Source organism: Natrix helvetica (assembly GCF_964273705.1).
Source record: "Natrix helvetica genome assembly, chromosome: 11".
NCBI lineage: Eukaryota > Metazoa > Chordata > Lepidosauria > Squamata > Natricidae > Natrix > Natrix helvetica.
Window position 1 is genome coordinate 12,310,490 of NC_138562.1, and position 14,729 is coordinate 12,325,218.

Genomic DNA, 14,729 nt, shown 5'->3' on the forward strand with positions numbered 1-14,729 from the left:
ATAGCACTTGAAGGATATTCCTGAGTTTTCTATATGGGTATGTAGGCCTGGGTATCTATGCGTAGACATAACATTCTTTTCTTAATTCATCCGGAAAATTCAACGTTTCTCAGTTTTATAATCCCATTGTTTCTTTTTCTAATGCGCATCTTGGAAAACAGTGTGCAGCAACACACCTCCATCCCAATTCTTCAAGACCCTGAAGATGAGAGGTCTTTGTTCAGGGTTAGCCATCACCTTCTAAAAATATATATAGGTAAATGTAAAGGTTCCCCTCCCACATATGTGCTAGTCGTTCCTGACTCTAGGGGGTGGTGCTCATCTCTGTTTCAAAGCCGAAGAGCCAGCGCTGTCTGAAGACGTCTCTGTGGTCATGTGGCTGGCATGACTAAACGGTGAAGGTACACGGAACGCTGTTACCTTCCCACCAAAATGTCCCTATTTTTCTACTTGCATTTTTAAATGCTTTTGAACTGCTAGAAGCTGGGACAAGTAACGGGAGCTCACTCCGTTATGCAGAGCTAGGGATTCGAATTGCCGAACTGCCAACCTTTCTGATTGACAAGCTCAGTGTCTTAGCCACCGCGTCCCTAAAAAAATAAATAAACAAATATCATAATATACATTCCACCTCTTGCTCTCCATCCCTCAGTAGCCGAACCTCACTGGGGCAGTTCTGTAGGGATGGCAGGTGTGTTGATGCATAGCAGAGTCTTGGGGCTCTATTCCATTGGGGTTAAATTTAAACCTTGGCTCGCTTTTTATGCAGATAACTGCTTCCTCTCCCCACCCCCTTCCCAGCCCTGCCCCGCCACCACGAAAGAAAAAGAAAGAAAAAGAAACCACAATCCAGACAGAGGAAATTAAATCCTGATACAATCCAGCAATAAATTGAATATGCTCAGGCAGGATAGGTTGAATTTCATACAGGCAGGTAAGATACAGCAGGATTCATAGAAAACTAAGCTTTGAATACATATATTTCTATATACATCTATATTAAACAAAGTCACCCTGTTTTCATTCTGCATATGTGGCAAATTGCTGTTGGCTCCTGGTAGCAAGTTTGCTAAGGGCTCTTACCCTGTTTCGCTAGGGGCACTTTTTGGTAACAAGGAAGTCAGAGGCTGCATCCATACAACCATGCTTAACTGTTACGGGAAATAACCCATTCTTGGGGTCTGCACAAATACACACTGCATCGTTAACTAAACGGGGTTTGCACCACACAAAGCCACATCAACCTCCCCCCCCCCACGCACACTTAAATCGAGGTTAACACAAACCAAGCTCAGCACATTTAGGTGAATGCAACCACTAGGCCTTTCTCTGACATGGTTCGGCAGGACAAAGCTCGGTTAATCCTCGACTTACAACAGTTCACTTATAATGACCGTTCAAAGTTTACAACAGCACCGAAAAAAGCGAGTTGTGACCATGTTTCACCCTTATGACCGTTGCGGTGTGTGATCAAAATCCAGAAACCTGGGCAACTGGCTCATATTTATGATGGTGGCAGTGTCCCGGAGTTACATGATCCACTTTTGCGACCTTCTGACAAACCAAATCGAGAGTGAAGCTAGATCCACTGATCCACCGGGTTACTAACTTAACACCTTCAAGTGGTTCATTTAACAACTCTGTCAAAGAAGGTTGCAAAATGGGGCAAAATTCACATCACCACTGTCGGGCTTAGCGATGGAAATGTTGGGCTCTGGTCGTAAGTCGAGGATTGCCTTCTAAATCTGTTAGATGGAAACCTCAGAAGCTCCGGCAAGCAGGAAAATCAACTGGAATTTTGAAAATAAAACGGAAATTCTCAGCAAGCAACACTTCCAAGTTCTTGGGGAAAAGCTGTGATAAAGCATTAATAAAATTAATGATTGTGGGGGGGGGGAGGTTCTTGACACCGTGGTGAAACGGCAGACTTTCCTGGAGCACTGGGATCGCTGCCAAATTCTGGTCGCCTGGATGGTCCAACTGGACCTAAACCGTCCCATAGAGATGGTGACAGGTAGGGGTATACCCTGTCGATCCCAGAGACACCCGCAAAGTCTCGGGTGATCCGGGAAAAAGCCTCTCTTGCCGGCTACTACGAGTCAGCCATTAGGGTGCTGGAGCTGCTGACAGCTCCGTAACGCAAGGGCAGGAGAGAAGCATGTCGTTTTGGTGTGAGTTTTATTTATTTTTTTATTGGAGAGAGAACTCCCTAAATCTGGAGATTTAATTCAAAATAAAGACTGATGAGAGAGTAAGCGGCAGATTTAAGGCATGGTCAATTGAAGGTTTCCTTCCCCCCCTCTTTTAAGTGCCAGAAGCCTGATTGGACTTACATTGTAATTCACTTTTTAAATTGGACTGGAGTTTTGGAAATAAAACGGAAATTCTCAGCAAGCAACACTTCCAAGTTCTTGGGGAAAAGCTGTGATAAAGCATTAATAAAATTAATGGTTGCAGTGAAGGCCGTGTTAGGTGCCAGCTGTTGTCTAACTCTACATCTGCAATTGTAGAACAACTCTTATAAAGAGCAATTGAGCATCAAGAAAGATTATTTTTAGGCAAACGAATGCTAAAGCCTGCAAGCTATACATCAACGTTCTCTCGAACTAAAATGAATGTCATGTCCATTTCACTGTCATGGCTCCAAACCAAAGAACTTTGACACTGACATTTTGTAAACAAAATTCAGGATTAAGGGAGGAGGAATGGTGCGTTTTGTTGCGGCAGGCCGTCCTGGACTTACAACCCTCCGTTTAGTTCCAAAGTTACGACAACACAATAAAAAAGTTGATTTATGATAGGTTTTCCCACTTACGACCAAGGCAGCAGCCTCTTGTTCACGTGATCAAAATTTGGGCACTTGGCAACTGGCATGGACTTATGACAGTTGCCCTGTCCTGTGGTCATGTGATCACTTCCCAACCAGCAAAGTCAATGGCTTAAGGACCACCTGATTCACTTAGCAACTGCGGGGACTGACCTAACGAATGCGGCAAAAAGGCAACACAATTGGGCTTGGCTCACTTAACAATCGTCTTGCTGAGCAACAGAAGTATTGTGGTTGTGAGTCAGGGAGCACCTCTCGCAACTACGGTTTCTAAGGTTGTATCAGGAATTTAACATTCATTTCAAGTCGTCTCAAATTTGCCATTCAAAATCTACCCTTTTGAAACTTCCCACCCCTCCTCCAAAAAATAAAATAAAATCCTTTGGCAAATCATTTTTGTCCAGTATGACCATGCAAAATTCGAGAGTCCTGAAATTTTGTTCTACCGTATTTTTTGGAGCAAAAGACGCACCAAGATTTTGAAGAGGCAATTTTTTTAAAAAAGGTTTTGCACTCTGCAGACCTCCCCAAAGTGGCCTGTTATTCATGAAACGGGCCCATTTTTTGTCAAAAAAAAAAAAGGGCATGAATAGCCTTTAGGAAGCTTGTAGAGTGCTCCTGGGGGCTGGGGGGGGGGGAAACAAGCAAAAAATGGCCCAATTTTTGCTCTCATCCGCCCCCAGGAGCACTTTGGACGCCTCCTAAAGGCTATGCTCGTCCATTTTTGCAAAGGGGATGGGGTTTCGGGAGGCCCCAAATGCTGTATTCAGTGTATAAGACACACCCAGATTTTCACCCTCTTTTTTGAGGGAAAAAGGTGCATCTTATATGAAAAAATATGATAAATTTGTTTTTCTGTTGGGGGGGCAATGGGACTATGTTCCTTCAAATGTGGAAGAGTCATCTTGTGTTAACATGACAAAGATAGAACAGTTGGATGCCTCTGACGAAAGCCATGTCCGGATGATTGATTTTCAATTTCTTCTAGGGTCATTCAGTCATTGTAGTGCCAAAATAACAATAACCAGGACAGGGTTTTATATCACTCAATGATCTTTGTGTGATGCTATGAAGCCCCTTTAAATTTGGGGAAATGATCAAAACAATTTTGAAGCTCTCGTTTTTAAATTTGGCAGTTAATTAGACCACTCCATTTGTTTTGGCATTGGTTACATAAAAAAAGCATCCTGGAGAAATAACTTTGCATTAGTTAACTAGGCTTCATTTTTCCAGGTGCTGGTTAGAATTTTGATTCATTCCAGAATAAACTGACAAGTGTTTTTTTCTTTAAAAAATATTATTCTGCCAACTTGTTCAAAACATCAGATACTAGATTCGTTTAAAACACAAATTGGAAATATTGTATGTTTTGCCCTAATCCTCCGGAGTTATGCTACACTCACAGAATCTATGAAGAATAGGGAACCAAGAACATAGAAAAGCATTAATGCATGGATTGGTGTCTGTATGTATATATGTGTGTGTGTGTGTGTGTGTAGCATTGTTCTTCAACCTGGGTCGCTTGAAGATGTGTGGACTTCAACCCCCAGGGGAATTCTGGGAGTTGAAGTCCAATATATTTTCAAGCACTGAAGGTTGAGACACGCAGCTAGATGCTAACAGCACTGTTCACTGCAGGGCAGCCCGCAAAGCAGGAAAAGGCTACATCGTTTAATAGCAAGCATGCTGGGTAATTCTAATGATTGTCTTTGCATCTAAACCTATCATCCTCAGCTTGGTTTCTGTTGCCTCTGCCTAATGCATTCGCCGAGGGAGTAGAAAACGAGGCCATAAGCAAAAAAATAAAATAAAATAAGAAAGAAGACATGCAAGTCATGGCACAACAGAGGAGATCATAGCTGAACAGGTGGGATGAGGGGTTTGGGGCTAACCTACTGGTGTTTGTATGCATCAGATTCAATGGAGTAGTTAAGGCAGGGGCCAGCAACCAACAGCTCTGGAGCCGCATGTGGTTCTTTCATCCCTCTACTGCGGCTCCCTGTCGACGGTTGGCTCCACAATTGATAGGGCTTTTGGTTAGGACAGGTAGGGGGAAAAGGACACCACGCTAGGAAGAGACTCTATGGTGGGGGAACCGGACTCGGCTCCAGAATTGAACGGAGGGCTTTCGGTTAGGACCTTTGTGGCTCTTTGAGTATTTAAAGTTGCCGACCCCCTAAGTTAAGGGAAGCTAATGCTTAAATAACCTCCTTGTTATTTCCAAGGAGCTGTGGGAAACTGGCTAGGATCCAAATTTGGTTGGGGCAAGAGCAGACCCATTGAAAACAAGGGGACAAGTTGGCCATATAATGAACATTCAACAAATCTTCTTCATCCAACTGAGTTGGATGCAACTAACAAACAGCCTCAGAGGCGTTGTTTTCCAAGAGCCATTTAATGGAAGCTGTGAGAGCTCCATCACTGGAGGTTTTCAAAAAGACTCTGACAAGCACTATACAAGGCCCCTGCCTTGAGCAAGGGGTTGGGCTAGAAGATCTCTGAGGTCCTTCCCTACCCTAGGTTCTAGGTTGCACAGCCCAGCCAAGTCAGGGAGGAGGTTATCCTTATGGGGTGGCAACGTGGTTTTTAAACACGGCTGGCCATTTTTTTAAGCAGAGTTTTATGTCTCCAAACAAAGACATTCGTTCTGTATTTCAATACTCTGCATTTGCAACAAGTGAAAATATATATATGCAAAGTGCACCAATCTGTTGGCAGGGAGTATTCTTTAAAGATGGTTGGGGAGAGGGCTGAGGAAATGAATTCTTTGCCAGTAGTGATCTATGCAGTTTCCCAAAATATGTATGGAAAAATAATAGCCTCCGCATGACCAGAAATATAGAAATCCCACTAACTCATTTAAGAAGACCCGGAAATTCTTCCAACTTCGCTTTGCTAAGGGAGGGGGAAAACCCTACCAATATTTATCTCCATCTTTGCCCCCCCCACCCCCAATCTTCTCTTTCAAATTAGATTTATCTCCCTAGGGATATCCTGTTAAGCAGTTTTCATCCTCTGTGTGGGGCCATCAAGGGGAGAGCAAGCAACAACAGCAGTGTTGTATTGTTGTGATGCAGGCTCTACCCCATCTGTACCTACGTTTGACAACATTTCATCAATTGGACAAAAGCATTTGTACCCAAAGGACAACTCTTACGTTTTCAGCCTCGTCTCTCTAAAGTGACTCGTTGGTCAAAACTCCTAAAAAGTTTTGCAAACCTAAAGTTGAAAATTAAAAAAAAACATATTGTGTGTGTGTGTGTGTGTGTGTGTGTGTTTAAAAAGAAGAAGAAAAGCCACAACAGCTGCATATTATAATCCTACAAGCACTTAAAAGTACCACATGCCAAAGAAACTGGACAGTTCCAAGTTAGCTGTTGCGGAGAAGAAATCAAACATGAGGAGCTCCCAATTTTGTACACCTGGAAAAAGAAAAGAGAGAGAGAGAAAGAAGGAAAGTGAGAAAGAAGGGAAGAGAGAAAGAAGGGGAGAGAGAAAGAGAAGGAGAGAGAGAGATTTTGTTTCTCATGCATTCAGGAGGGAAAGTGTTATGCCTAAGTCTGACACCCACCTGTGGTAGCCCTTTCTAGGTACATCCATTGTGCAAGTTCTCTTGGTCTAACCCAGGAAAGAAAAGAAACATTTGGTCTCTTAAGAGGAGAAGTGTGGGGCAAGTTCCACAAGGGATGATGGGTGTGCTCTTCATTTAAGACACTTTTCTTGAATCTAGAGAGTCATCTCCTCATCCTCTTCCTCACTAACTCACCCAACCACCCTCCCTTCCCATTAAAAACCCGGAAAAAAGTTTTGGCTGCAGGGAATAAATCAACCAGGAATGCTGAAGCTTCAAGGGGAAACAGACTCACTCCTAAGGTCAACTCGGAAGAGGATGAGAAGGATAAGGGGCATAGACTGCAAAGAAGAGTCCTTTAAAAGAAACTCAGGGCTGGATTTTGGAGTTTGGGATTGTCCCGTCCACGGTAAACTCCGTCATGACCCTCCGAGCCAAAGGATTGGTGGTCTTGAGAAGTTCAGCTGCAGATGTTCGGATGCCTGAGGCTCCTTTGCCCCCTTTCTTCTGAAGGAGAGCCTTAAAGTCCTCGTTCTTGGTGGAGGTTCTGCTTGTGCTGGAAGGGCATTCGTTGATCATAAGCCCTGCGATGGTCTTGGGGGGCATCTGGGAATTTGGTCGGTTGCCAAAGGAGTCAGTGGGTTCCTTCCAACCCAGTAACTTCCTTTTGGATCTGTGAACAAAGGGATGATGAGAAGAACCCGATGGAGAAATGGAGAGATGGCCACTAGCATAAGCAACACTTGATAGATTGGGAGCCATCTAGAAGCTAGGGAAATATTTATAATGATACAAGCTACAAATCATCTATTCATCTATCCATCCATCCATCCGTCATCCATCCATGCATCCATCCTCCATCCATCCTCCATTCATGCATCCCATCCATGTATCTATCCATCCATCATTCATCCACCATCCATCCATCCACCCTCCATTCATGCATCCCATCCATGTATCTATCCATGCATCCATTGTTCATCCATCATCCATCCATCCATGCATCCATTCTCCATCCATGCATCCTCCATTCATCTATCATCCATCCATTCACCCGTCAATCCCATCCATCATCCATCCATCCATCCATCCATCCATCCATCCATCCATCCATCCATCCATCCGTAAACAGGGGGGAAGGCTGGGGCCTGTGGCTCAAAGGCTGCCGATTGCGAATGTTTAGAACAGGGGTGTCAAACCGGCCTGTGGATCTTTCACTGTTCGGGTGTCAACCGAACAGTGAAAGATCGGCCCACAGTGCCTCTGCCAGCAATAATGGAGCTCGGGAGGGCTGTGTGCGACCCTCCTGAGCTCCGTTTTCGCTGACAGAGGGTTGCAGGAGGCTGTCGCAGCTGAAAACGGAGCTCGGGAGCCCGTTTTCGCTGGCAGAGTGCTCAGGCCACCACAGGTGCCCCCGACATGAGTGACGTTGAGCTGGTCACACCCACCCTGGCCACACTTACCCCGACCCATCAAGGTCAAATGCAACCCTGATACGGCCCTCAGTGAAATCGAGTTTGACACCCAGGTTTAGAAGATCTGCCAAAAGAACCTTCTGCACCTCTGCCGGATAAATGCAAGGATCAACAGGGACACGACGAAGGAAGATGAACTCAACCTAGGTCTTGCTCTCACTCAAAGCAGACTGGCTGGTGGGAGGGGAGGTAGCCCCAGGGTTGTGGGTTGGGCAAGCAGCCCAGAATGCTCTTTCAAGAGTTGTCCCCTGGATAGACTCTCACCTGTGAATGACGGTGAATAAATCTTCTGTGGTTCGGGTTGTCACAAAGACATCGTCATCTTCCTCGGTTATGGACTCGGCTGTTTTGTCGTTTACAAAGCATTTTTCTTTGCTCCTCAAACCCACGGAATTCCCTACGGAAAAGAAAACGAGAGCCTTGGAAAAAAACAGGTCGCTTCCTACAAGTGGGATTCAGAGAGCAAGCAGGACACAAAAAGTAACAGGGCGTCCCTCAAACAGCGATAGGCAGCATCTGCGTATGAAGGAAGGGCAATAAAATAAGGTAGAGTACTTTGTTTGAAAGATATTGGTTTGAGTCTTCCCACCGTCTTCAGGAAACCATCCAGTTGGCCACAGAATGGTGAAAACAGTTTTCTTTCTCTCTTTGCTGCTATCTAGTGGTTGACTGGATGTTTGCATCCCCTAATCTGCAAGACCTACACCATAAATATCTGTTCTGACTTAGGCTTCCCCAGCAGCCCGAAGCTGAGTCCTCGTCCTGATAAACCCCTTTTATTTAATTTACAGTGAATTCCTCTCCAGCAAAGTCTTTCCTCTCCCACAGTCTTTCAAGATAGCTCACAATTACCGACCTTGATCAGGCTTGGAAAGTGGCCAGGCCGAGATCTTTCAGATACTGCAATACTTAGCAAGAATGCAGGAATGAACTAATTGTCTCCTGAAAACACCCCTCCCCTTTTGCTCCTCTTTGATTTCCTCTGGGTGGGGCCATTCATTGTCCACCTGTGGCCTTACTCCCAAGTTGACCCCTGCTCTTTAGCTGTTCTCTTCGTCTGGCAACTCTGTGCATGCACACACTGGGAACAGGCTCCAGCTGTTCGTCTGCCTCACTGATGTCTGACTCTGAAGGCAGCTGATAACTGGCATACAGCTCTGGCCCCCTCTCTGCCTCCGACACAGAGCCCTCATCAGAGCCTTCCCCAGACTCCAGGACTGGCCCATGTTCCTCCCCAACCTCCTCACTGTCTGAATCTGCGGCCAGCTCTGCTGGCCGTTGGCGAGCCACAACAATATATTAGCATACATTAGCTGAGTGTCCCATCCTACACATTCTGCAGGTATTTTTGACCAGCGCCTGGAATTCCATAGCAACAAGACCACTGCAGAGAATCCTGGGAGTCAAAGTCCATACGGAAGGAACGTTGGGGAAAGCTGTGTTTAGTTGTTGGGTGTTTCGTTTCACTTTAAAATGCTGTGCGAGCCTCACAAGTGTGACCTGCAAAATCCTGTAAGGTGCATTGTCATCTGTGGAGAGCACCTCTGGTTCCAGATATTGAACAATCATCAGAGATAGAACACAGAGTAATCTGGTTGGAAGGGACCTTGAAGGTCTTCTAATCCAACCCCCTGTTCAAGCAGGAGAGCCTATGCCATCCTGGACAAGTGACTGTCCAATCTCTTCTTGAAAAACGTCAGTGATGGAGCACCCAAAATTTCTGGAGGCAAGGCGTTCTCACGGTCAGGAAATTTCTCCTTCGTTGGCTTTTACTCCTTAACTAAGGAGCTAAGGACTTCCTTCAATCACCCTGAAGTAGGAAAAGCAAGAGGGCTTACCTGGAATGTCTCCCCATGACAGGTCTGCAGGAATTGGACTTACATTCACCTCATTAGCAACTGGAGATGGCACTTTGTAGGTGGCCAGTTCTGAGTAGGCAGAATCCTCATCTAGCATGATGACCGGGCTAGGAGGCAACCTCTGATCCCCAGGAGAAGACCCTGGATGGAGTGGGGAAGTCACCAAGGGCAAGTAAAGCACACTAGGCTTCTTTGGGACAGGAGGCGGGACTTTAGTTTTACGGCTCTCTCCCCCGGGCACCGCCTCATCGAAAACCTTGGCCTTCGTCTGCTCATCCTCCTCCAAGCTTTCCTCAGAGAGCCTCCGTGCAGTGGAGAAGAATGTCCCCGTGATGCCTTGGGTGGGAGAAGCTGCCCCCTCAGCAGAAGGGGATTGTGTGGGGCTCCATGTGCTGGCACCCCACAAGTGGTCTGGCCTCTTGGCCATCATATAAATGTTCTCTGCAGGGACCAACTCCTGGGGTGCCACTGGAGAAGTCGGGGAGCTCACTGGGGATTCCTCCTGGACCGGTGGCGTTTTATGCAACAGCATGGGTGGCCTTCGGGAGAGGGGTGGTTTTTCTGCCACCGGGGGCCGGATCTTTTTGCCAGGTTCCTCAAGTAGCTCCGGACTGTCCAGGTTATCCTCGGTCTCGGATCGGCTGATGGAGCGCAAACGGACAGAACGCAGGTCTAGCTGGGTCACCATTGGCATCACTGGCTGCACCGGGCTCAGTTTAGGGCCCAACTTGGCTCCAAAGGTAGAATCCGAGTGGTGTCGGCTTACTTTGGCTTTGCTTTTGTGTGTGATCTTCAAGCCCGAGAGGTCCAGATGTGTCGGTGGGGTGAACGGCAGGTCAAAGGAGAGACGAGACTTGGGGCTTTGTTCCATGGGAGAAACCGGAGGTAGGGAAGATTTCCTCTCGGGCACGAGGGGCCTCAGCCGCCCACTCTGGTGAGGAGCATGACCCAGAACCACGGCGGTTGGAACCGTTGGGGTTGGCGTTTCGGATTGACTGGAGTAGCCGCTGGAAGGAGACATGACCCCCGTCAACCTCCCTGGGGAAGAGGTCTTCAAAATCATGTCGGCACAGAGGTGAGACGGGGTGGTGGCCCGGGAGACGGAAGGAGAAGGAAGGGACTCGGAACTACCACGTACCTTGGACAGTTCAATGACAGTGGTCCCAGTTGCAGTGCTGGATCCGGACAAAGAGCAATACGGATCCCCGGAATTCCATTCAGGAACAAAACCCTGCTGGACGTATGACCTGCTCTCTAATTCCCTCGCCGGGTCCCCTTGGACTTGGTGGTGGACATGGGCATCAGGCAGCAAATAAAGACTTTTGGGTCTCTGATCCTGGGGCAGTGCCTCGCCGCCCTCTTCGGTTTCACTGACGTGCCCTTCCTTGATCAAAGAGACGCTGCGGGTGGGTGGACAAGGCTTCTTCTTGGCCTTCTTGAGAGAGATGCTCTTGGTCCGTTGTCGGCGCTGTTTCCGGGCCTCCTGCTCCACAGCCAGGGAGAGGTTATCGGTGCTCGTGCTCCCTTCTGAACTGGCGCTGGGATAACTAAGGCCACAGGTCTCACTGCCCCCAATGTCCACCGAGCACAGGGAGGCTGTGTCCGTAGGGACAGAGAGCGACCTCTCACGGAACCGGCACATGATTCGTTCCCTCTCCAGTTGGGAAGGTTCCTCTTCGCTTGCGTTGACAAGGGCCACGGGGACTTTGAGGTCTCTTCTTCCACACCTCGAGCTTCCTTCAGCCTCCAAGGGCGACTCGGGAGAAGCACAAAACGTCCCACACTCGGTGCTCCCAGATATATTGTCTTGGCTGATGAAGAAGGAAGATGGCTGATTGGCCTCCGGAGTGTCCCTGGGTGTGCAAGGAGACATCGGAGAGGCGCTCTCTGCTGCCACCTGGCTTTGGCTCGCAGGTGAATTGGCGTAGCAGAAGGAGGATGTGCCGCAACCAGGGGAGAAGACGGAGTCCTCTCTGGGGCCATTGCACAACGGGCTGGCATACATCACCTTGGAGTTCTCAGCACGGCCTGCTTGGGTTTGGCAACCTCGTCCCTGTAGGACCCCTCCAAGATCACTGAAGGTCTTTCTCAGCTGGGGCCGGGAATGAGGAGAACGGGCTTGGCGAGTGGAGCTCCTTCCATTGACCACGTCAGGGACAAAATTGCAAGAGATGGACTCGGCTATGGTGGCCGGTGGGTTGAGGATGGGCCCATTGCTACTTCCTAGAGGAGAGTTAGAAAGGCAAGGATGAAAACAGAGTAAAGAATCTCTCCTTCTTGTATGGCTCTTGACTTAGATCAGGGGTGTCCGACCTGGGCGACTTTTAAGACCTGTGGACTTCAACTCCCAGAATTCTGCCTCTTCAAGCCAGCTGGGGAATTCTGGGAATTGAAGTCCATAGGTCTTAAAGTTGCCAAGGTAGATTCTCCTTGCTTAGATGCACAACATAGCATTCTTTAAAAAAAAAAAAAAAGCAAGACCCTTTTATTCAGCCTCAGAAGTAAAGGTAAAGGTTCCCCTTGCACATATGTGCTAGTCGTTCCTGACTCTAGGGGGAGGTGCTAACCTCCGTTTCAAAGCCGAAGAGCCAGCGCTGTCCGAAGACGTCCCTGTGGTCACGTGGCCAGCATGACTAAACGCCGAAGGCGCACAGAACAGTTACCTTCCCACCAAAGGTGGTGCCTATTTTTCTACTTGCATTTTTACACGCTTTCGAACTGCTAGGTTGGCAGAAGCTGGGGCAAGGAACAGGAGCTCACTCCATTACATGGCACTAGGGATTTGAACTGCCGAACTGCTGACCTTTCTGACTGAGATGCTCGGCATCTTAGCCACTGAGCCACCCAATAAACTCGGATGTAACATGCATTTTAAATCCACAAATAAAATATATATCTTTGTGACTGTTGCTGACCCGCAAAAACCAAAAGAGCACGGGAGCAGCTGCCCCAGCAGTTGGTCACCTGGATCACGTAGAGAGAGGTGGGGAAAACCAATCACGGTCCGTCTTCGGCGCAGCAACGACTTGGGATTCATGGCCGTCTCGGTATTGAACAGAGAGTGTCGTGCACTGGCGTGTCGAGCGAATGGCTGCCCTGTAGCCGAGACAAAAGAGATTCAACGGTCCAAGAGGAGACAAGGAAGCCCAGAAGATGATAGCAGACAAGGAAGGCAGATCACCTTCACTCAATGTTTCTCAATCTCGGCTTGACAGAGCTGAACACTGGGCCCTATCCAGCGGTGGGTTCCGGCCAGTTCTAATCTCTTCTATAGAAGAGGTTCCACAAATCCACAGTGCTGTTTAGAACCGGTTCCAGCTCCCTCCCCTCGCCCGTCCGCACATCATCAAGATGAAGAGCGAGAGGAGGAATTCTGGGAGTTGAAGTCCACAAGTCTTAAAGCTGTCAAGCTTGAACACCCCTGGGTTTTTTTTTCTAAAGGGTTAGGGGTGCGAGGGCCTTGTAACTTGACAGCTTTTAAGACTTGCGTGCTTCAAATGCCAGAGTTTCTGAGCCAACATTTTGGTTGCTAAGCAAGAGTGTTGTTAAGTGAGTTTCACCACATTTTACAAGTTGGCCACTCCCACCCAGTCACATGGCTGGCAAGCCACTCCCACCCAGTCACGTGGCCGGCAAGCCACTCCCACAAAGCAGGCCACACCTACAGAAGAGGTTCTAAAAAAATTTTGAAACCCACCACTGGCCCTATCTAACAAAATGAAATTCATTTTGAGAAAATGAAGAGAAAAGTAAAGTCTTACACTTAAGCAAGAAAAACCAAAAGTTCATATATAGACTGGGTGAAACCAGGCTTAATAGCAGTAACTGTGAAAGGGATCTTGGAGCTAATTATGAGCCAAAAAGATACAATCAATATCAAGGGAGGTACTAATACCCCTCTACAAGGCCTTAGTAAGGCCACACCTGGAGTACTGCATCCAGTTTTGGTCACCACACTATAAATAAGATGTTGAGACTACAGGATCCTTCCCTTGGAGATTTTACAGTATCCTTCCCCTGCCACACCCACCAGGCCAGGCCACGCCCACCAGGCCACGCCCACAGAACCAGTAGTAAAAAAAATTGAATCCCACTACTGGCGCATACATGCAGCCACGATCTACTCTACCTGAGACGTTGATGGGGACAATGTTGGCTTGAGTGGGACAAGGCTGTTGTAATCTCTTTTCCTCCAGAGCGGGCAGGGGAGATCCGTGGGTCCAGACTGTGCGCTTGTCTGGGGTAGCAGGCAAGCTAAGCGAAGGCTCCAGCACTCTTATCCCCAGGGATGTGGTCTCGTTCTCCTTCACTTGCTGGCTTGGAGGCTGTCAGAAAGTGGCATTGAGGGGGGAAAGGATCAGCACGGTCCTTTTGGAGGTTGGAGATGGACTTCAGCTCTGCGCCGGCCCCCCATATTTCCCTTAAGAAGCCGCAAAGCACCAGACTCACCATGTAGATGAACTCCATGCGTCTGTTGGGGGGAGGGCGGGGACTGCACTCCAGATGCCTGTCCACTGAAGGGGAGCTGCCATAGCGGAAGGTTTGGCCACTGATCTTGGCATCCGAATATGGCTCCTCGTACTCTTCTGGAAGGAAAGAAGAAAGGAAGGAAGGAAAAAAGGAAGGAATGGAGGGAGGGAAGGGAGGAAGAGGGGAGGGAAGGAAGGGAGGGAGATGGAAGGGAGAGAGCGAGGGAGGGAGAGAGGGAATAAAGGAGGGAGGGAGAGGAAGAGAAGGAAGAGGCAGGGAGGAAGGAAAAGGGAGGGAGGGAAGGAGGAAGAAAGGGAGGGAAGGAAGTAAGGAGGAAAGGGAGATGGAAGGGAGGAAGAGGGGAGGGGAGGAAGGGAGGTAGATGGAAGGGAGTGCGGGAGAGAGGAGGGAGTGAAGGAATGAAGGAGGGAAGGTGGGAGAGGGAGGGAAGGAAGAGGCAGGAAGGAAGGAAAAGGGAGGGAGGAAGGAGGGAGGAAAGAAGGAAGGCAGAGGAAAGAAGGGGAAGG

The 14,729-nt window shown here is 48.1% G+C and overlaps 1 protein-coding gene across 3 annotated transcripts in view; it reads right to left on the reverse strand.

Moving 5' to 3' along the window:
• Positions 1–854: 854 nt before the first annotated feature.
• The window catches only part of NHSL2 (NHS like 2), a 70,807-nt gene continuing 56,932 nt past the window's right edge, over positions 855–14,729 (reverse strand). For 2 of the 3 annotated variants that reach the window (XM_081964085.1, XM_081964083.1), the window contains exons 3-8: positions 14,182–14,318; positions 13,862–14,057; positions 12,697–12,828; positions 9,712–11,955; positions 8,138–8,270; positions 855–7,071 (exon numbers count right to left, since the gene is read on the reverse strand). In XM_081964085.1, the coding sequence (XP_081820211.1) occupies positions 6,768–7,071; positions 8,138–8,270; positions 9,712–11,955; positions 12,697–12,828; positions 13,862–14,057; positions 14,182–14,318 (3,146 nt within the window). In that variant the 3' untranslated portion in view covers positions 855–6,767. The remainder of the gene's footprint in view (positions 7,072–8,137; positions 8,271–9,711; positions 11,956–12,696; positions 12,829–13,861; positions 14,058–14,181; positions 14,319–14,729) is intronic. The other variant, XM_081964084.1, reaches the window with a different exon arrangement.